Below are 23,585 nucleotides of genomic sequence, written 5' to 3'. Positions count from 1 at the left end.
ACACTCAACCCTCGGGCATGTTGCCATGCTGCTCTGAGGGGCCCTGCCTGGTTTTCAGTCAGAGTTTCCTGTGCAGGTGGTGGAGGATTTTGAAATGCCTGAAACTAAACCATTACACCCACTTAAAATAGTTTCTCTTGTCTGTGTATGATAAGAGGTAGGTGGGAAAAAATTAGTGTACACAGACTATTTCTTGGAGTTGAGATTGCCAAATAAATGTCATGAATGGGGTAAAATAACACATGTGAGTTGTGTTTAGAATATTTTGCCCTTATATTCTTCTATTCACTTTAATTTAGAAAGTCAGTTTCCAGATGTTAGATGAGCATTGACTGATTTCCCAGTACCCTCTTTTATTCTGTTTTCTTGATTATAGGTCATCTGATGCAAGTGTATTTAGGGAAACTGGCAGATGACAGAACATGGTGAAACCAAGAGCATTTTATTTCTCTAAGGAAAGTAGTGACTTCAGTCAGATTTTTTATAGTCATAGCGCACTGTGTATTTTGCCCTTCTTTAATACAGCAGAACTTTGATGACTTTGACTTTAATTGGAGAATGTTTGAATGAAAACATTTACTTTAATATTAGTGGAAGAATACTTTTCTTGTGTTTACTGTCTTAAATGCTAAGATGATATACTTTCTAATTTTAAGTAAGGTAAATGACAAATTATATGTCTCTTCATGATTTCAGCAAAATGGAGGGTGAGAGATAGCGATTACTTGAGGATTTTAGAGACCACTATTGGAGTAGAAAGGGAAACAAGATGACAAGATTGGGCTACTCATAACTGCACTATAATTTATTCAGTATTGGACTGGAAATTGAAAGCTGAAAAGCACTGAGATAGGGATTTGAATTTTAAAAGCTTATATACTTTAAACATTGATAATCTACAATTTAGAAAAATTAATAGAATTACCAGTTTTAATTTATAAAAATCTGAGTATTTTTTCATTTACACTATTCTGTTTTTAATAGTTTACTTAGAATTATTAAAAGAAAACTCAATACATTAAAATAATATATTCTAAATCTTCTATCAAAATAGTTAAAGCATTTAGCTTTATTCTGTGATGGAAGGTTTTATGTATGTAATCTATTCTTGCAGTTACCCTGTAAAGCATTATCATCTTTCATCATATAAACACAGAAAAGGAAGCTCAGCAATTGCTCCAGAAAATAAGAAGCCAGAGCAGGATTCAAACCCAGGTTCACTGCTGACTGCATCCCATGATTTTTTCCCTGCGTGGAATATTTCAGTTTTGATCACAGATACTACTTGAAATAGGAGTATTAAACATACCAGAAGTACAAAAGTATAAAACTGACAGTAACTTGTAACTGGAAAAGGCTATTGTTTCTATTAGGTATGTCATTTGGCATAATTCAAGCAGAAGTCATCTAGATAAATGATTTATTCATATTTCAGTTGTCCTTGATATCTCAATACTTTGATTAAATGGTGGGCTAACCAGGTATTTATGATTTTTGCCCTCAATAATATGATCACTTGTATTTATGGCTTGGAATAAATTTAGGGTAAAATTTCAGGTCAGATTTTGTTTTTTAGTACAGTCTTGAAGTTTTCTGTGGCTAGTGAGTGATCTATTGGGATGGGCCATGTCACTCACTAACTTTGCACTGAAAATAAAGAATATATAGTATATCTCATTTTCCATTTTTAATCTAGAAGCATCATACATGAGAGATGGAAGGAAGGAAAGGAAAAGAAATATAGCTTAAGCTTAAATACAGCTAGCAATAAAACTGAATATTTGCTTCAGTAAATATAGTCAACAGGGACCTGGTACCTGGTGTTATATTGGTACTTCCTTAATTTACTGAATGATTATAGGAAATTTACAGAAACCTCTTTTGTGTTTCATTCTCTCTGACTCTTAATTTAGGGTAATGCTCTTTGTGACCTACCTATTTCACAGAGAGATGGTATAGATTAATTAGACCCTGCTGGCCAAGTGCCCAGTGCCTGCCCTAGGGGAAAGGAGTTCCATAAATCAGACCTGTCATTAGGAGGCCTTTGTTTGTCTCGGGTCCCCAAACAGGATTGTGCCATCACTCCATATCCCAATGGGAGTCACCTACATTCAGGCCAAGGGCAGGTTTTCCCATGAAACACATTTTTTCTTTTAGTTCTATGTGACCAGGAAGATTTCTACTTCTGTGGACCTCAGTGTCCTCACCTGTAAAGGCAGCAGTCCCTAGCCAGATAATTCCTTATTTATTTATTTATTTATTTATATTTTTAAATTAATTATTTATTTTAGAGAGAGCGTGCGTGCGAGTGCATGCACGTGCAAAGGAGGAGGGACAGAGGGAGAGGGAGAGAGAGAAGTTTAAGCAGGTTCCATGCCCAGCATGGAGCCAGCCCTGTGGGGCTCAATCTCATGACCCTGAGATTATGACCTGAACTGAAATCAGGAGTCAGACACTTACCCGACTGAGGCACCCAGACAACCCAAGCAGATAATTCCTAAGGAACTTACCCTAGAGTAACTCTTAATTTATAAATGTGTTTTCTTCTCTTGGCCCACCTCGCTTCTTCGACCTATTAAACAATTTTTTAAGCTCATGTGCTATTAAAGAACTGTGGCAGACACTGAGATAGGCCATTCAGAACCCCCTCTAAGGAATGCCCTGATGGCCAGATGTGGGGCAGGTAGTCAACAGAGCCTCTCTAACAGTCAGAGTCAGCTTCAGCTGCAGAGAGCTGGCTCTCCCATGGTCCAGTTGGTCAAGGCATTTTTGGACTTGCATCACAGTTCACGTTCACACTCCGCCTGACCTTTCTCCCTTCCCCATTCTTTTACAAGTATTGATCCCTTTAAATATCTTGCACCCCATACTGTCTTAATTTCTGCCTCCACAGAACCTGATCAGTGATAAGAATTTAAACATAATAAACAATTGGGACTAGTAGAAAGGAATTCTTCAAGCCAGAAATGAACAGACTTCTCTATAATAGGCTTGTAGCGTATTCTGTAGTTTATTAATTTGGAAATAATATTTTCATATTAAAACAAAGCTCACTCAAAAAGGAAAAGTTCAGTCACTATTAGGTTTGTGATAGAATTTTAGTATAGAACAGTTGCGTAGGATTTTTCCATTGGACATGGAGCCTTTGACATCGGTGAAGTTCTTAGTTCTATTAGTGGCATTTATAGTAAATTTTAAAATTTTTATTACCATTTTTAATCCCTAAGTAAATCTACCTTAATCTTTGTGTTTAGTTGACTTTTATCAGTCTTTGGAAAGAAACATCATTACATCAAATATTATAGCTCTGTCCAGTATGCGTTAGAGATACATACTTTAAAGTAATTTTTAGCTGGTCCTCAAATACATCATTGTGTTAACAGAAGCCATCCTTTCCTGTCTTCTTTCTTTTTTCCTTTATTCCTCCCTAATGGTTTGGATTTGGTTATCTTTGAGCTTGATATCCTTATGAAGAATGTATGCTAATTGTTTCTAAGAAATTAGATTTTATATTGTAATGGAGGGCTGATGTTTCCTTGTTTCCGCTTTGATTTTGAATTTGCATTTAGAGATTTGGCATAAATTTTTGGGGATTTTGAAATGAGAGTTCTACAAACTCAATTATGTGACTTTTTGAAAATTTGATTTCTCCCTATCCATGATTTAGGGATATAACTTAGTATTTTTCTGTTTTCTTTTACATGTTATTGTTGATTTTATTTTAACCCAGAAGAACAGAGACTGGTGTGTATGGCTGGCATTTAAAGAAGAGTTAAAGAGAAGTAAAGGGGCTTGGGAGAAGCAAGCATTTAAAAAACAGCATGTATTAGTAAAGAAGAGGATAAGAGACTAAATTCTGGCATGTGGACTTTACTAAACCTTAAACTACTTTTGATTTTACCCACTTTTTGTTTATGTTGTGGTCATAAATGTCAGTTACACGAAGCGTTTATAAATATAATTAGCTCTTTAGCAGTAACAACTTTTCATACTGTCTAATTTGTTTTTTCATCTACTCATGCATTCATTTTAACAAATTTTCATCTCTTAATGATACTGGTACATCAGACCCCCAGAGCAGTACTACATGAATGGAATGCGTTCCAGGGGTAAAATAAAACCAAGGCATAGTACACATTGTATTATTTCTTTCATGTTAAGTACAGGCACAAGCTAAACTATACTGTTAGGGGTCAGGATAGTGGCTACTCTAGTGTGGGAGATTGGGGCTGGGAGCCTGAAGGGTTTTGGGTACTGGTCATGTTCTGTTTCTTCACCTGGGTGCTGGTGTGGGTGTGTGCATTTTGTGAAAGATCATTGCACAATATACTTATGGCAATCCCATATGCTTGTTTATATTTTATACCTAAATAAATATTTTTTAGAATATCAGACTGGGGAAACGCCCTTGTGTTAGATGTACTTCGCATCCACCTAGACTTTAAGAATTCCAGAACCAAATATAGCATCACGGAAATGGGAAAGATCTCAGTCTAGCCCACTATGTCATGAGGAGGTATAGATGCCTAGAAGGCTTTGAGTCTTGCAAGTGTCCTATGGTGCTATGATTTCACATCTTACAACCAAAGAAACTGATGTTCGGCAAGGTCCTACCTGCTGAAGAGCACCCTGATCCAACTGCCTCCTTTGCTTGAGTTCTTCCTACTGTGGGGCTCAGCCTGTCACATAAGAGTAGCTCCTTCATAGGACGGTTCTTTATTAAACAGGGGATTTGAGTTAACATAGCTTACAAAGACTTCTAATGACAATTCATACAAAAAGAGTTTCTTTCATTTAACCCTCAGGTAACCTTATTTTCAGCTGACCAGAACTATCAAGTATAAAATAGTCTGTATGTTTAAAATTTTATTCTAGCTTTTAAAATCTTTGCTGTCAAGAATGGGCGCCTGGATGGCTCAGATGGTTAAGCGTCTGCCTTCGGCTCAGGTCATGATCCCGGGGTCCTGGGATCGAGTCCCGCATTGGGCTCCCTGCTCCTTGGGAGCTGGCTTCTCCCTCTGCCTCTCTCTCTCTCTCTTTCTGTCTCTCATGAATAAATAAATAAAATCTTTTAAAAAAAATAATAAATAAATAAAAAAATCTTTACTTTCATGGCAGTTTATTTCACAGCTGTTTAAAAAAAAAACAAAACAGCTTTGGATGATCTTTGAGGCTTGAGTCAGGGTGCTACCAGATACTCTTCTATGTGTATTTATGCAGATTTCCTTTATAACATTAGTATGATACCCCTTCAGGTTTGTACTTATTTTGCCACCAGGAAAAGCCACTTTTTTTTTCTGTATACATGGGGCTGTTTTTACTTGACTGATTACTTCACTCAAGACCTCTAGTTCAGATTTTAATTATATCATATTATGTTATATATTCATATATATAGTATATATATAGTATAAACTTGGTTTTTACCTTTTTGATAATCCAAAGAGTAGTCCTATTTTTGTCAATCCAACAAGCATTGAATTTTTTAGAATCTAGGCTCAATTCTCATCCAGTGGCCAAAGCTGACGCAGGGCCTTCTTATTCAGAAGCTTTTTGTCTTGTCTGATTCTTACAGAAGCCTCTTGATTGATTAACCAGATTCTCCTCATATATCTGTGGCTACTAAAGAAGGAAGTAAACCAAGTTACATCAAGAGTAGTCTCCATTCTTTTTTTACTCCTGCTTTCTTATTTGTACCACCTTTTTCCTGTTTACTTACACATTCATTAAAAAATATTTGTTTCTTTACTATGTGTCAGACATTGTCTTAAGTATAAGATATAAAATGATGAACAAAAATAATCAATAGATCCTGCTTCCAGACCTTACAGTTTATTGAGATAATCATTAAAAAAAATCCTACGACTGAATAAAACAAATCACAAATGTGGCAAGTAACAATGAAGTGGAATTTGTACTATGTATGAGAGCCAATAATATAATATTTGAACCTGTTAGAAATGGCTTCCTTGAAGAGAAAACTAATGTTTTAGAATATGAAGAATGAATAGGTATAAATTAGACAAGGAAAGGAGGAGTGAGTATTCCAGCAGTGGGGATAGCATGCACAAAGGTTCCAAGGTGGAGAATTCATGGCACATTTGAGGGACTCAAATGGCTGGAGGTGAGAGTGCCTAAGGATGGGGAGGAAAGTGAATAATGGAGAGGACTTATGGATTGGGAGAAGTGGAAGAGTCAGTGGATTGGTGGTCCTGATGGTTGAAAAAAGTTACCTAGGAGACTTTGAACACACCGTTTGGAAAATGAGCAGTTGGTGGTTGGAGGGTAGGGTTTTTAACTTCCTGACTGTGGAGGAGGATGACCAAGTTTCAAGGAATGACTACAAGAGTGGTGACTGAAATGGGCCAGAAGTAATCTCCAGATCACTGGAGACAAAGTGGTCAAGGAACTGAGAAGCCCTGTGTGGACGAGTTATCCATTTGTTGAAGTAGCCTAACATGTTGGCAGGCTGGCTATGTGCCACATCTTTAATAAACAAAGTAGATTGAATGGTAGGGGTACAGGGAATGGATGGGGGAAGGAGACCTGCTAAAGCCAAATAGAACTTTCCTAAGATTTTAATGGATTGTATGATAGAGATAGCCTGGATTTTGAGTGATCTCTTTTCCATATTTTCCTGTATTTTGGCCAGTAGATGGACATAAAAATCAGAGCTAAAGGAGTCTCCTCATTTGGGTTACAAATTCCAAGATGACAGAAACTATGTCTTAATCACTGCTGTAGAGCCTGTGTAGATCTTCTTGGCTTACCCAAATACAAATGGTAGATGTTGATGAATAAAGCATAATAATAAATTATGAATGAAGTAGACAGTGCAGCTATTTTAGATGGAAGATTTTGTTGTTTTTATTTTCATACAAGCCTGTACATTTTATAAATTTTACATGACATTTTACCTCTGTGACTATAATTACTTTGCATGTCCATTATTTACATATTAGGCTCATGTTTTTTTCTCCCAAAAGTAAACTTTTTAACTAGAGTAATTAATTTCCCTCTGATTCCATGGGAACTTCACCATTTATGCAAATATTTTGAGGAACCAATTAGTCACTTCCTTTTGACAGAAATTGCATGGAGGGGCATCTGGTATGATTAGGTATGTTTTGTCTGGGAAGGATCTTCCTGCCTCCCCAAATTCCAGTTTGTAAGCTTTTATCATTCAGTTGTTTAGCCAGCCATCCAGCAGTCTGTCTTTACTAAGCAATTGCTTGAGAGATTCAGGTAGTTTGCAAAAGTATATAAACTATGATATTAAAGTCAGAAGTAGTATGTTATGAATATGCAAAAAAAACCTGGCAGGACATGGATCAAGATGTAAATAATGGTATATCTGGGTAGTGGTGTTTTAAATGATAGTTATTTTAGCTGAAATATGCATATATTTCCTATTTTCACAATAAGATTTTTAAAAATAATATTAAGATGAAAGAAAGTAAATAGGGATGGGGCAAATAAGTCAAGAATAAGACTATGAAAAGGAAAAAAGATTTATTATGCAGGAGATAGATGATTTGTCAAGGATGGAATATGCATGGGTGGACTACAGCTGCATATTTGATTCTGCTGTGAGAAGCTAATGCAGGATGCTCTCTTCAAAGGCCTCTGGTCACAGTTCCATATTTCCAGGTCACTTGGCAGAATTCCTACAGTCTCATGTTTTAAGGAGCAAATGGTATGGGTTTCTCGCTAGTGCTGCTGGCATTTTATTTCCTGGGGGGAAGTAGCCATTGATTTCTTTTAACTGTGATACAGAAAAATGATGAACTTCCAGGGGTTCCCCTGCCCCCTTCACAGCTGTTAGGGAGTCTTGTTTTGGCTCTCATAATACCTGTGGATTGACACAAATCAGGTTTTTTTTTTTTCAGTGTCACTCTACAGACAGTAGACATTTAGCAGCTGGGCAGTGGGTCTGTTCAGTATAATGGGAATAGAAGTTAATTTCATATGTCAGTCCAGGGCAGATTTTTTGCTAAGGTTTTCCACAGAGAGGCAAACATCTTCCTCTTCTAGAGTTTAGAAAGAACCAAAGTCAATTTGGGTGACATTTAATATGCCTCTTTATAAACTATAAGCATCAGGCCAAGCAGGGTTGCAAAAAACTTTTGCTTTAGAGCTGGCCTGGTTTGTAATGCCATGCCAGTGGCAAATATGTCTTCTAAATGATTGAGATAGAGAATTCTAGGTAAAAGATAAATATTCATTACCAATGCATGATGAAGGATGACATCTAGAATGATGAATTAAGAATGACACTCTCTTAAGTCCAGGGAATTCTGTCCTGCATTTCATATGCATTATAACTTCAAGATCAGATGGAATAAGATGATACACTCTATAAACTGTAAGTTATCTAGAAAGTTTTTAGGTAATTGGAAAGTACACAGTCATATTTCACAGGTATTCTAATGTAATCTACTGTTCTTTTAGCTCTGCTTCCAAAGGGAATTGAACATGGGAACTCTGAAAGCAGAAGAATGCCATGTGAAAGAAATAAAAATATTCAGCAAATCCAAATTCTAGATGGTTTTAGATTTGTTAAAGAAAATATTTGTAACCTCCGACTATTATGTGAAAGCACTATAATCAGATCATTTACACCCCACTGAAACCCCCTCTCCTCAGCTCCCCCAAATTCACTGTACCTATTCACTCCTGCCCTGGAAGAAGTCTTGGTCAAATCTCAGAGCTTTGCACTTCCTTTGAGTCAAAACAGCAGTCCCATTTCAGAAATTAAAAAGTCCTGACCAGTGTAATATCATTTGAAACTTCTCTCCTCTGCCAAGTCAGGCCTGTTTCACAATTGAGAGACTCCAGGGACCAGAGGAAGGTGTAGTACCCAACACTTTGTCACCTCATTTCCTCTCACATTCCCTGGTTGCTGTTTGTGGCCCTTTAGGACAAAGCTATAAGGAACTGTGCATGTTTGATTTCACTGGTACTGTTCTAATCTGGACTGCTACTGTCTGAGAGATGCATGATTACTAATCTCATGGGACATTTTTGTGGGTTTTTGGGCAGTTCCTCTTAGACATCACTGGTGACCATTTTGCTAACAATGGCCATATTTCCCCTGTCTGGATGGCCATGTTTTTAGCTGCCTTTCCAGCTCCTGGGCTTCTGCCATTCTACTTCTCTTTTGGGTCACATTGGCTCTCCACGTAGTTCTCATGGGGATTGTCCATTGTAAGATAATCTGTTCCTCCTTAGGGCCACATCTGGCTCATGGGGAATGTGCATCTTTGCCTTGCCAGTGGTGGAAGTATAGCCTCTTCACAACAGAGTCTACTTTGCTTTGCAGTTCCAGGGCAGCTAGCCAGACAAAATTTCATGCCTTTAGAGTCCAATTTAGGTAGGAAGCCATTCTTGTTTTTCTCAAACTGTAGGAGATGAAGCTCTTCAAATATTTCTCTCAGACACACCTTTTCCTCCCTCAATTTAGTGCTCTTAAGTAAGCTCCTTTCCAGTGTGGGGTAGAAGGGGATGCAGAGTGTTCTGAGGACTCTATGCAGAACAGTTCTCCCTCATGTTCTCATTATCTGCTCTTGTACAGCTGGAAGTGAGCAGTGGGCTCATAATGGCAGAATGGCTTCAACTGACCGCTTGACAAATCCTGAATATATGGTTTTAGCATCTTGTATCTGACAACTAGGTAGTTTCTAGCCTGCAGAATTTCAATTAAAACTGAAACTATTTTATTTTAATATCTTATTTCAGTAGTATTTTTTTTATTTAGGTAGCTACATTAAACTTCCTATTTGTGTGTGTGTGTGTGTGTGTGTGTGTGTGTGTGTGTGAGTGTGTATAGGAAATAAAAGCATCCACAAAATGTGGGTAAAGTAGAAATACATGATTAAATATGTAGAGACAAGACGAGGTGTCTTGAATTTTTCAACTTGGGGAGTATAGTTCAATGAATGATAGTTTCACTTTCCATCTCCAATATGAAGGGTATTATTATTATTATTATACATGTAATTTCTAGTTTAATTATTAGTTCATGAGTAGTTAGACTATAATAAGTTACTTTATCTTCCAAAATATTGATCCATGTCCTTGTGTCTGCTTAATAAAAATGCTTAATAAGTATGTTCATAATGAATATGTTTAAGTACCATGTCTGATGTAGGAATTTTTTCCCCTAAATATAAGCATAAATCATCTCATAATGTAACATTCTCAGGGGAGAGAGGAATAAGTATAGTTCTTCACTTTTATAAGATTTGCTTTTTGCCCTAATTCCTTGCAGATTTTATATTGGAAGTCATTCTTTTTCTCCCTGATTTTCAGCTTGGTGATCTTTTTGCTATGGTTGGTCACTCATGACTAATGTAATATAAGTTATGTATAGCTTTTTAATGAGTAGCTTAGCAATATAAATGAGTATTTACTTAAAGAAGATTAAGTTTTGTGAAGAACTTTATTGTGTGTGATTTTTTATGTTCAGAATTTGAACAATAAGTTACCTTCTACTTTTATTGTAACTATAATTGGGAGTGTGGACCCAGGGACTGCAGTTTATGTAGTTTAGGAGATTCTCCCTAAAGAAAGAAAACAAAATTACAAATACAAAATGAAACTCAAAAGTAAATATATATATTTAGAATGAAAATAGTCACAAGAAATGAATTTTGAGAAGTTGACATATATTGCAAAGCATAACGAATAGAAAATTAGCAAAAAGTTGCTCTTTCTCCTCTGCACACCCACACTTGTGGGGTGATTTGTAGTACAAGTTCACATACTGGGGTGCCCTATCATCCCACAACAGGCTGGGAGGGGGGTATTCTGGGAAGCATTCTTACTTTGGGATGACTAATAATAACACAACTGTACCCAGTCATGGCTGTGAACCAGGTAAATATGTTTCATTATATCCAAACTAAACTGAATCCTCGACTTAGCTTCCCCTTTGCTAGATCTCACACGTTTGTGGCCACTCCAGTATCGTTCAGTACAAGGGGAGATATGATTGAGGGAAAGAGGCGGTGGAAGGAAATAATGATCATAATTAATTGTGTTGAAACATCTTGTTTTGCAAGTTTTATGAGAACATATGATCATGTAGCTAAAATCCTCTTAGGGTCCTGAAGTTTAAGATTTGTTAGCTTCACAGTTACCTCTGAGGGAAACTTATGAACAGAAAAGTAAATAACTGAATGTTTCAGATGCTTAAAGGAATCATAAAAGTCCATGTGTCTCTCTTTTCTTTGTTTCATTCTTCTAAATTGTTATCCAGGGGTGCCTGGGTGGCTCAGTCAGTTGAGCATCTGACTCTTGCTTTTGGCTTAGGTCATGATCTCAGGGTTATGGGATCAAGCTCCATGTAGGGCCCTGTACTCAGCACAGAGTCTGCTTGTCCCTCTCCCTCTGCTTTCCCCACCCCCATCCTGCTCATGCTTGCTCGCTATCTCTCTTCCTCTCTCTCAAATAAATAAATAAGTAAATAAAATCTAAATTGTTGTCCAAAGTTATTTATCTTTGTTTTTAATGTATTATTAAACTACATAAGGAAAAATGTCCTATGGAAAACTATATATTTTCTGCTTTTCATGTTTTGAATAAATTTGTGTATTTGATTAGTAGAAAAACATATTTAAGAAGAGCGAAATGTTTACCACAGTAGGAAAAATTTATTTTTGTGAAATCACTAAAGCAAATGCTCTCTTATGTTACTGTGCAACTGCCTGTAAAAGTCATCTGGGCCACTGGAAAAAATGGTAAAGCATGGATTGTATTTATCTTCAGTAGGCCTTGTTTCCGTTCTGGGTCCTTGGAATCTCTAGGTAGTAAGTTTAAAAGATTTTAATACAGAATGTCTCAAGTGACTTAGCTCTGTTATGCCTAAACATGAGAATGGAATTGTGCAGCTAAATTCTTCCAAAAGCACAAGTAAAATTACACTTAGGGGAGAGTACTGTGTAGACCAAATTCTAGAGACTGAGGGCAGAATGAGATATAAAATTCATCTCATTACCCTTCTATAGGAATATGATCAGAATAATTTTTCAAAATGCCATGTGACTTGTTGACATACAATTAAAATAAAGATGAATAATCCTTTTAATGTACTGTTGGATCCTATTGGCTAGTATTTTGGTGACAGTTTTTGCATCCATGTTCATCATGACCAAGTGGGATTTATTCCTGGGCTGCAAGGTTGGTTCAAAATCCACAAATTAATCAATGTGATACAATACATTAATAAAAGAAAGAACAAGAACCATATGATACTCTCAATAGATGCCAAAAAAGCATTTGACAAAGTATATCATCCTTTCTTGATTAAAACTCTTCAGAGTATAGGGATAGAGGGTACATACCTCAGTATCATAAAGCCCTCTATGAAAAACCCACAGCAATATCATTCTCAATGGGGAAAAACTGAGAGCTTACCCCCTAAGGTCAGGAACATGGCAGGGATGTCCACTATCACCACTGCTATTCAACATAGTATTAGAAGTCCCAGCCACAGCACTCAGACAACAAAAAGAAATAAAAGGCATCCGAATCAGCAGAGAAGAGGTCAAACTCTCACTTTTTGCAGATGATATGATACTTTATGTGGAAAACCCAAAAGACTCCACCCCGAAACTGCTAGAACTCATACAGGAATTCAGTAAAGTGGCAGGATATAAAATCAATGCACAGAAATCAGTGGCATTTCTATACACCAACCACAAGACAGAAGAAAGAGAAATGAAGGAGTCGATCCCATTTACAATTGCACCCAAAACCATAAGATACCTAGGAATAAATGTAACCAAAGAGGCAAAGAATCTGTACATAGAAAACTATAGAATACTCATGAAAGAAATTGAGGAAGACACAAAGAAATGGAAAAAACATTCCATGCTCATGGACTGGAAGAACAAATATTGTGAAGATGTCAGTGCTACCTAGAGCAGTCTACACATTTAATACAATCCCTATCAAAATACCATCCATTTTTTCAAAGAAATGGAAAAATAATCCTAAAATTTGTATGGAACCAGAAGAGACCCCGAATAGCCAGAGGAATGTTGAAAAAGAAAAGCAAAGCCGGTGGCATCACAATTCCGGACTTCAAGCTCTATTACAAAGCTGTAACTCTCAAGACAGTATGGTACTGGCACAAAAACAGACACACAGATCAATGGAACAGAATCAAGAGCCCAGAAATGGACCCTCAACTCCATGGTCAACTAATCTTTGAGAAAGCAGGAAAGAATGTCCAGTGGAAAAAAAGACAGCCTCTTCAACAAATGGAGTTGGTAAAATTGGACAGCCACATGCAGAAGAATGAAACTGGACCATTTCCTTACACCACACACAAAAATAGACTCAAAATGGATGAAAGACCTCAGTGTGAGACAGGAATCCATCAAAATCCTTGAGGAGAACACAGGCAGCAACCTCTTCGACCTCAGCCGCAGCAACTTCTTCCTAGAAACATCACCAAAGGCAAGGGAAGCAAGGGCAAAAATGAACTCTTGGGACTTCATCAAGATAAAAAGCTTTTGCCCCTACCCCCAGCTGGTGCACTCTCTCTCTCTCTCTCTCTCTCTCTCTCAAGTAAATAAAATCTCTCTCTCTCTCAAGTAAATAAAATCTTAAAAAAAAAGAATGTCGTGGTGGTGGAAGAAGGAAAATATTTCTCCTGCAGGACAGCTTAAGAGTGGTACCATCAAATTTCACTGTTTATTCCTTTACATTCCCAGGACAGAGGCTAAATATGTTATCTAGTAGCTCTCTCTGAAGTAATATCATGTGGTAAATTATTTATCAGACATCATTCATTTTGGATGTGTGGAATGAATGAATAAAAATATACAGTTTAATTTGTTTAAAAATTTTACACTCACATTTTTTTCCTGTATTGTTTATTTTTGAGATGTTTAGGGTATACCGTAACACTGAACAGCTATGAGTTTTTGTCCATATTTTACTGTATTGATTCGTCTCTTTCTGACTGTAGATATCAGTGGTTCTCCCACTGTTTCAATTAACAATAAATAGCATAATCATATGATTTTATTGAAAAGTTATTTTCAGGGCGCCTGGGTGGCTCAGATGGTTAAGCGTCTGCCTTTGGCTCAGGTCATGATCCCAGGATCCTGGGATCGAGTCCCGCATCGGGCTCCCTGCTCCTTGGGAGCCTGCTTCTCCCTCTGCCTCTCTCTCTCTCTCTCTCTCTCTCTCTCTCTCTCTGTCTCTCTTGAATAAATAAATAAAATCTTTAAAAAAAAGTTATTTTCATAGTATATTAGAGTACATACAAAATGATTAATGCTTGATGGAATTAATAGCATCTGTTAGGAATTCTGGTTTTTTAGAGTTATAAATTTCTAGTAATTATAGAAATAATGATGATGATACCATATATTGAGTACCTACTTTGTCCCATTATGTTCGCTGGTGCTAAGTATTTTACGCTCATTTTATAGATGAATCTTTTGAGCAGTCAAGGAACTTTGATAACCCAGCTAGTTGTAAGTGGTAGCACCAGATAGCAACTCTTGTCTGTTTTACTCTGAAACCTGAGATCTTTCCATCCCTCTGGGTTGTCTCTGTGTCTAGTTCTGCAATATCAGGAGCTTTCATTATGGGCCTTTTATTTCTCTGGCAGCTGTGGACAATTCCGTCTTCCTCCACAGGTGAGACTTCAGAAAGAAGGTAAAATGAAGTAGAGGTCTGGTTTATTCCCATGTAATGGATGTTTAAAAATATAGGGAAAAAAGGTTTTCTGTAGAAATCATAAACCATAGTTTCTGGTCCATGTAGAATGAAAGTTTGACTGACATCATAATTCATAATTTAACATTTACATGAGATTCCTACACAGAAAAAAAAAACTATTCAAAAGCTTTCACTCCTAAGTTAAGATATATGAACTTTTAGCACATACATCTAATTCTACTTTACCATGAAAGGAAGAACATCATCCTATATAGTTATAGAATCTTATTGATTTATCCAGGATAAATCAGTAAGTGGGCAACAGAAAGTAATGGGAAGTTATCAGTACCTGGTGTCAGAAAGAATCTAGGTCAAATAGTTAAAAAAAATCAAATTTATGACATAGATTAAGCCTAGTTTAAAATAAAAGGATAAAATGAAAGATAATATTTAATTATGAATTTAAAAAACCTTTGTTAAATGAATATGATAGCTTTAAATCCATATGCATCATACTCAGGCTTTCAAATAGCTCTTTCTAACTTACAGTGTGGTTTTAAATGTGACCTACTTAAATGGACAGAATCTATATTCCTACCAGAGGAGTGCATCACTTAGCTTGAAGTAATTTCTCTAACAAGAAAAATGTATTCAGAATGTAATTCAAAAAAATCTTTAGGAATAAGACCTCTGAGTAGCCACATTGTAGTGCTTCAGAATTCATGCACTAAAGATTGTACTTTTGTTCAGAAAAGATCTCTTCAGGTTCTCACTGCCAAATAATTACAATTATTTGTAATTATTTTATATTTTCATATCCTTGTTTTCCTCCATTCTTAATTCATAGCAGTTATGAAACAAGGAAAGGGCAGTTGTCATTAATTCATTTATTTTTCAACAATGATTTATTTAATACCTGTTATGTGTACCTGAAATTGTATTATGTACTGAAGATACAGCAGTAAGAGCTGACAGTAAAAACGTGAAGAAATAGAAAAGGTGTAATGAACAGATGCAACAATACAAAACTTAAAGTACTTTAGGTCCATTTTGTTTAATCTTCCCTCTTCTGAAAATGGATAGCCAGGCAGGTATGGTTCTAGATGGGGAGCAGGGCTGTTTCTTGAGAGTGTAGTTTCTTAGAAACCAAACAAATGTGACAAAGTTAAGAATGGAGTTGGGTTGGTTATAGTGGAGAAGCCAGAAAAGCGGGATTAACCTGCCCTCAGATATTGATAGATCTAAGGCATTGATCTCAAACTGGCGCACTGGGCCAAGGAACAAGGAGGTAGGAGCAGGGAAGGTAGCAGCGTAAGCTCATAAGCCAAAAGGTTAGCAGAACAAACATTAATAATGGAGTTGGATTTTAAACATTCTATTTTCATGAACATGAGGGGTGACTCCTGCATAACTGCTATATAAGATAATTTTATGGGTTGGAATCTGTGAGGAGGGGAACCTGGAAGAATCCAACCCCTTTGGGTGTGGCAAATCCATGTCTTCCTTAGGTTGTATGTTTATACTCGTGTGTGTTTGGAGGGAAAGGTGGTAAGTGACCAATTATGATAGCCATCCTCCTCCCCCTGCCCAAACCATCCTTTGGCATTGCCTGTGCTGATAAGGCGATTCCATATTGAGGGGCATGGGGCAGACTGAACACAGGGCAGTACCCTGGGGGCTTTCACACCTCAGTAGCCTCTGAGGGCTTCACTGAATTATAGCAGAGTAGCAATGACAATAATAATGACCCTAGGGTATCAAAAAAGGTTAAATTATTTTATATGTCATTTATTTAAGAAAGCAATGATTATTAGACTTACGCCCAAGAGGTTAATGTTTTAAATTGTTTGTCATTTGGGGTAGGGGAGGTAGTTACTTTTGAAATTTACTTGATGAAAGTTCATTGGCTAATGTTGGCTGGATAAGTACGTTGTTGCTTTATGTAGCTTTAGTGATACCCTGTTGCTCTGTGAAAGTGATTCAGGGCTAGCCCTTTAATTTCCATTTGTGATCAGAGTTATTCTCCATAAAGATTAAAATTTGATTTGGAACAGGAGTGAAGGATTTAGTTCATTAGGCTTGAAATCACATTTATCACCTCATTTGAAATAAATACCTTATTAAATTTAAAAAGTATCTAAAAGTATCTTAAAGCTGGGAAGAAGTGACTACATTATCTCTAAATTCTCAGAAACTTTTAAAATGCTGAGGTCTTTGTACTGGGTCATACTATTCCCTGCTGATACCATGTCAAAACTGAATGATGATATATTTTCCTTACGGCATTGTTTATAGGGTAGATCTTCAACCATCCATTGCTAACAGCATGTTTCTTTTCAGACCTGACAATATTACAGCCTGAAGGGTTATATTTTTATTCAAATAACAGTGTGGACTTGAGCTTCAAAGGAAGAAAAAAGTCAAACTATTATAGTTTGAATACTTTAATAAATATTAAATGATAAATGAATCTGATTCTACAGTAGCTGCAGGGTGTGTGGATAATAAAAGAAAATCTTTAGATGGTGATAAACAGTATTAGATGTCTTGCCTTTTATAATCTGCCTTTGCCTCTCTTACCATTATAGTTGTGGGAGTTGGGGAAGGATGAGGTAGGGATGCATGATTTTTGTTGCCAACTGAATTAAAAGTAAAGGAAATTTTAAATGTAAAACTTAATCATCTCTTTAGAAGGATAAATACAGAAATGTCTTTTGTGTTTACTTGTATATTTCTTTTTTTTTTTAAGATTTTATTTATTTATTTGACAGAAAGAGCACAAGCGGGTGGGGGTGAGCGGCAGGCAGAGGGAGAAGGAGAAGTTGACTCCCCGCTGAGCAGAGAGCCGACATGGGACTCGATCCTAGGACCCTGGGATCATGACTTGAGCTGAAGGCAGATGCTTAACCGACTGAACCACCCAGGCACCCCTACTTGTATATTTCTAAATGAGAATATTCTAGAAGTAGCTTATCTTAAGAATGAGAACCTGTTAAAGAGATAGGGAGTTTGAAGAATTTACATTTTACATTTATTTGAGGCATTTGTAGTTCTAGACAATGGTAAGGCAGGAGAATATCTGTCTTTATATTTGGTAATCCAGATATAATGGATACACTGTTAGATCTAATCCAATGCTGTGCTGATTCTTAAAACACTATTTCTATTTGAATTATTAATAACACTATATACCCACATTGAGTATAGAGATTACTTAAAACAATAACACTATACATGTTTAAAATATTTTTCAGAATTCCTAAAAAGAAGTATTATATGACACAGTTTTTTTTGTGTTTTTTTTTTTTATAGAATATACCGGTGGTTCTCAAAGGTGTGGCCTGTAGACCTAGGAGTCCCATGAAACCCTGTTAGAGAATCTACAAGTTCAAAACTATTTTCATAGTAAATCTAAGACATTACATGCTTTGTATGTGTGAATGTATGTTGACGTTTATACCTATGATGCAAAAGAAATAGTGGATATAATTGCTGGGACCTTTGCATGAATCAAGGCAGTGGCATCAAACTATACTCTTCATCTGTATTTTTTAGTACCATGCACTTATAGACTAAAAAAACCTTACTTCACTGAGGATTTCACATGAGAACCAGTTAAAATTTTTACTGTTATTAAATCTTGACCTTTGATCATGTATCTTTGCAACATTCTACATGATTAAATGAGAAGAATGCGTAAAGCACTTTTACTTCACACTGAGGTACAATGGTTTTCTCAAGGAGAAGTACCTTGCAGTTGTTTAAGTTAGAAGCTGAACTAGATACTCTTTCATGGGATACCATTTTTACTTGAAATTACAACTGAAAAACTAGTTATGATTAGTCAGACTTAGGTTATTGAGAGACATTTTCTCAAAATGAACAAAGTGAGCCTGTCACTTAAAGGAAAACAACTGACAGCATTTATTGCCAATAACACAGTTCAGGCTTTCAAACAAAAATTAGAATTTTGGAAAATTTGTATTTGCCCATGAGAACATGGGCAATTCTCCAATTTAAAGATTGTTCTGGTGATATTAGTGGTTATGTTTTTATGATAGTATGTAATGAAATGTGTCCGTGTTTGGAAGAACACATAACATACTAAACCAATATTTTCCAAATGGTGCATCATGTTATAAAATTATGCCTGGGTGTAAAAGAAGTACAAGAAAGAGCAATAACTGTTAATGTAGCAGAGTAAAATTTTATTATATTAGAAAATTTATTGTATTCATGTTGAAAATTAATTTGATTAAAACATATAAGTTCATGACTTTATTGATATGGTTCATAAAGTGCCTTGATAAGGTTTCGGATTCCACTGGCAACTAACCTTTAAAAAAACTATCACTTGTTGAGTTTTGGGATGATATTAAAGAACAATACCCACAATTATCTGAAAAGCTGTGACAGTACTCTTGCTTTTCCAACTACATATCCTTGTGAGGTCAGATTCTATTGATATACTTCAACCAAAACAACATATTACAGTAGATTGAATATAGAAGCAAACATGAGAATACAGCTGTCTTCTATTAAGCCAGACATCGAAGAGATTTGGCAAAGATGTAAAACTGTGCTCTTTCTTATTTTTTTTTTCATTTCAAAATCATTTTTTGAGTATAGCTGATACAATGTTATAGTAATTTCAGGTGTACAACATAATGGTTGGGTAAACATTATGCTCTGTTTACTGTGAGTGTAGCTACTATTTGTCCGTATACATTCCTATTAAAATGTCATTGAATTTTTTTTTTAATTTTATTTATTTATTTGAGAGAGAGCATGAGCAAGGGAAGAGGCAGATGGAGAGGGAGAGGTAGACTCCCTGCTGAGCAGGGAGCCCAATGCAGGGTTCGATCCCAGGACCCTGGGATCATGACCTGAGCTAAAGGCAGTTGCTTAACCAGCTGAGCCACCCAGGCGCCCCTGAATTTTTTTTTTTAAATAACAGTATTTTTCATGAAAATGTTACTGTGCTGGAGTTAGAAAATCAACATTTTGCTACTATCATAGTAAAGACTGGTTCAGGCAGGAATCATCACTGAATGCACAATCTACAGGAAAATTTTGAAGAAGACCAGGATGTTTTCCTGGCCATAAAAAGTCTCACCACATATTTATTAGTGACAAAGGAAAAATTAAAAAATAATACTTAGCAGAGAAATTCAAAGCACCTTGCCCTTGCGATCAAAGTCACCATTTTTGAGAAGCCGTTGGACAGTGTATACTTCATATGTGACAGCTGGAGAAGGATAGTGTTCTAGTTGAGAATGCATCGCCTAAATCAAATCATGAGCAAACGTTTGACAATACCAAAATGAGATTCATTATTTTTAAAAGATAGACATGGTATTCTTCAAAATTGTCAGGTCATAGAAGACAAAAACTGTGGAAATATTCCAGATTAAAGGAAACTAAAGAGAGATGACAACTAAATACCATATCTGACCCTAGGCTGCATCCTGCATTAGAGGGCGAAAATCCTATAAAGGGCATCATTGGGTTAAATAGACAAAATTAGCATATGGATGGTAAAGTATTGTATTAATGTGGCATTTGCTGAAGTTGATAACTATACAGTGATTGTAAGAGAGTATCACAATTTTAAGGTAATATACACTGAAATTTTAGGGGTTAAAAAGGAGCCTTCATGTTCGTAACTTACCTTCAGATAGTTCAGAAAAAAATTAGGTATAAATATAAACACATATTTGTGTATATATTTGTGTGTTAAATATGTGTATACATATACACATACACAGACATGTATACATACATAGAATATAAATGATTTTTTAAATGAGTAAAATGTTAATAATAGATGTATCTGAGTAATCTGCTGTTATATAAGTGTTTTTAGTACTGTTCTTCAAATTTTCTGTGTTTCGGTTATTTCCAAATAAAAAGTTTAGAAATTAAATGCAATAACTTATGTTAATGTAATGGGTTCATTATTGTTTTTAAATGAATTAATATATCTTTAACATTTTTCTTAGTTTTGTTTCTCATGGAGTAAGCATGAATATATCTAATCCATATGAATAAAGCTCTTTGGGGTCCTTGATAATTTTTAAGAGTGTTAAGAGGTTCTGAGACCACAGATTTGGAGGACCATTGGTATAGGCTATGTGTGGGTAGTTAGGTAAGTGTTCCTCTCCTCCTTTTAAGGTTATTTTATGATTCTAGTTAATGAGAGTTAATTTGGTAGATGCCACTAATCACTTAACCTCTTTATGCCTTAGTTTTTATATTTTTAAAATAGGGATCTAATATTGCCTAATCTCAGAGGGCTATTGTAAGATTTAAGTCAGATGTCTATATAAGGCTCTCAATTAATGACCACTCTGCCGTGCTGTCCTTGTTGGCAATGTGTGTTTCTGCTCTGTTATTGCTTCTTTTTGCCATTTGTGATTTGGCCAGTGATTTTGGTTCTAAATATATGCATATGAGCCACCACAAAGAAATCAAAGAAGAGTATCAGATAGTTCTTAAAATGCAAGTTTACAGTGGTCATGCCCCTTCAAAGAAATGATTAGGGAAGCATAGAAGGATGAAGATGAGCAAGCAATTTGGGATTTTTGGAAGTCTCTGATATAAGAAAGAGCATCATAAACTTGGGAAGTTGGACCAACGATTGTATGAAGAGTGGTTGATAGAAAATATGACTGGGCAGAAAATATTTCCTCATTAGAGACAAACTGTAACCCTACTTAGCACCGTTTCCATGGTATTTCAAATTCCAAATAGGCATCATCTGATTAAATGTGTATGTGTATATTGGGTTAATTAATTTGTTGTAAGAATATATACTTAAGGTAAAGAAAGAATACTATTGTTTTGTGACATTTTCACTGTTGTCTTGGCCCTGTCTAAATTCAGCTCTATTCTGTATCTCACTCTATCAAACATCAAGCCAATGAAAAAGAAAGAAAATTAGATTGTTAAACTATATTATGTTCACCTAACTGCAAATTATCACTTTTTTTTAAAACAAGTGTGACTTTATTCTTTTCAACTTTCTCTCTTTTACAGATAACTATAACTGTTAATACAAGAAATTATCACTTTTTAAGAGATCAAAAGATACATAAATGTAAAGGCTTTGTCATTTTGATATGCTCTTTATTGTCTTTTAATCTTTTTTACTAAGACTTATGATTTATTTTTTTAAACAGATCATCAGAAACTGGAAAGAGAAGCTAGAATCTGCCGTCTTTTGAAGCACCCCAATATTGGTAAGGAAATCTTTTCAATTTATTTTAAATGTTAATTAAAGTTTATGTTATGTATTTTTTAACCGCAACAAAAATGTTACTTTAGTAATCTAGACTATTTGCAACTTCTAAGAAATAAGTTCCTAATTTTTGGTTTTGGTTACATTTGATTCTTCTAAGTTTTTGAAATGTTTTTCAAAAGGTAGCAGTTAATATACTAATACTTTAAAATAATACAAAATATTATTAATTGAATAGTGCTTTTATGTGTCTTCAAGGATTGTTCAGCTGCTGCTGCTGAAGTTTGGAGAGACAGAATTTATGTCATTGTTTTAGTCAGCTAAATTACTTTTTACCTATCCTGTAAGGAGTTTTTCCTATAATTATTGATTTTCTTCCAGAAACTAGTAAAATTATTTTACAGTATTATCCCCCATGAATTATGAAATAGCACGATAATGTTCAAAATAAAAAACTGATGAGTATAAGAAAAATTGAAGCAACAAAGGAAAGAAGAAAAACAACAAAAAGAACAAGAACATGATTCTGTGAGAGTAGTTTTGATTATTTTAGATAAATGTCACTGCCCCAGCTCTGTGAGTTTTATTGTCAGCCAAATTATTTGTGATGTAGAAGCTGTGAGAGAGGGAGTGATAATGCAGTACAATTGCAAAATCATTCACTGAGAAGGTTTATGTTCTTCTATTTTTGTGAATGGGACCATTCAATTTCTATTCCTGACTTGAAGTTTCTAGTGTCCTGCATACTTCTTAGGTTCTTAAATGAATGAATGGACACTACCAGGTAAATCTGAAGCATTAACAAACCAGCAGCTGTCTAATATGAACCTTCTGGTTGGAGAGAGAACAACTCTAAAATGTAAATACATCTTTACAAGTGTTTTACCTGTGACAGTCTTTGGCATTTCTTGGTTGGCTATCTTATTTTGCTAGGGCTGGCATAACAAAGTACAAGATGGCTTTAACAAAGAAATTTATTTTCTCATCATTCTGTAAGCAAGAAGTCTGAGATCGAGATGTTAGGGTTTGTTTCTTCTGAGACCTCTCTCCTTGGGTTGTAGATAGATGTCTTCTCCCTGTGTCTTCACATGGTCTTGTCTCTGTTGTAATTTTTTCTTCTTGTAAGAGCACCATCATATTGTATTAGGGTCCACCCTGATGACCTCATTTTAACTTAAATGCCCTTTCAAAGACTTTATCTTCAAATACGGTCACTTTCTGAGGTCCCAGGGTTGAGACACAATTTTGGAGAGACACAATTCAGCCCATAATATTGGCTAATGAGAAATTACATGGTATGACCCACTGTGGTTCAAAGAGCACTGTTCTTGCTCAGGTTTAAGATAAAGTGAAATTTTTGTTTGGTTTGCTTTGTTACTCTTGTGAAGAAGAGTTGTTATTTGTTTTGTTTTTAATCAAGATCTTTCTGTGAAACTCAGTTTTTGTAGATAATGAAACTGGTTGTCCTCATTTCCTCCAGGAGACCAAAGTCAGACATTCTAAAGACAACTCAAACTAAAACAAGAACAATTTTCATTTTGAAACCATGCTGAATAACCTTACTAACAAAGGGGAAGTTGTACACTGGGGAAAGTTCTAGTTTTTTTTTACATGGACAGCACCATTAACACACTCTGACACTACATATAATTTTTTTCAGTGGTGC

The 23,585-nt window shown here is 35.6% G+C and overlaps 1 protein-coding gene across 12 annotated transcripts in view; it reads left to right on the top strand.

The window, feature by feature from the left end:
* CAMK2D (calcium/calmodulin dependent protein kinase II delta) overlaps positions 1–23,585 on the top strand; it is a 315,365-nt gene that overhangs the window by 74,477 nt on the left and 217,303 nt on the right. For all 12 annotated transcript variants that reach the window (XM_027600484.2, XM_027600483.2, XM_027600478.2 and 9 more), the window contains exon 3: positions 21,861–21,920. In XM_027600484.2, the coding sequence (XP_027456285.1) occupies positions 21,861–21,920 (60 nt within the window). The remainder of the gene's footprint in view (positions 1–21,860; positions 21,921–23,585) is intronic.

This window comes from Zalophus californianus, chromosome 2 (genome assembly GCF_009762305.2).
Source record: "Zalophus californianus isolate mZalCal1 chromosome 2, mZalCal1.pri.v2, whole genome shotgun sequence".
Classification (NCBI taxonomy): domain Eukaryota; kingdom Metazoa; phylum Chordata; class Mammalia; order Carnivora; family Otariidae; genus Zalophus; species Zalophus californianus.
Note: the sequence above shows the minus strand (reverse complement) of the source record. Positions and strands in the feature narration are given on the sequence as shown.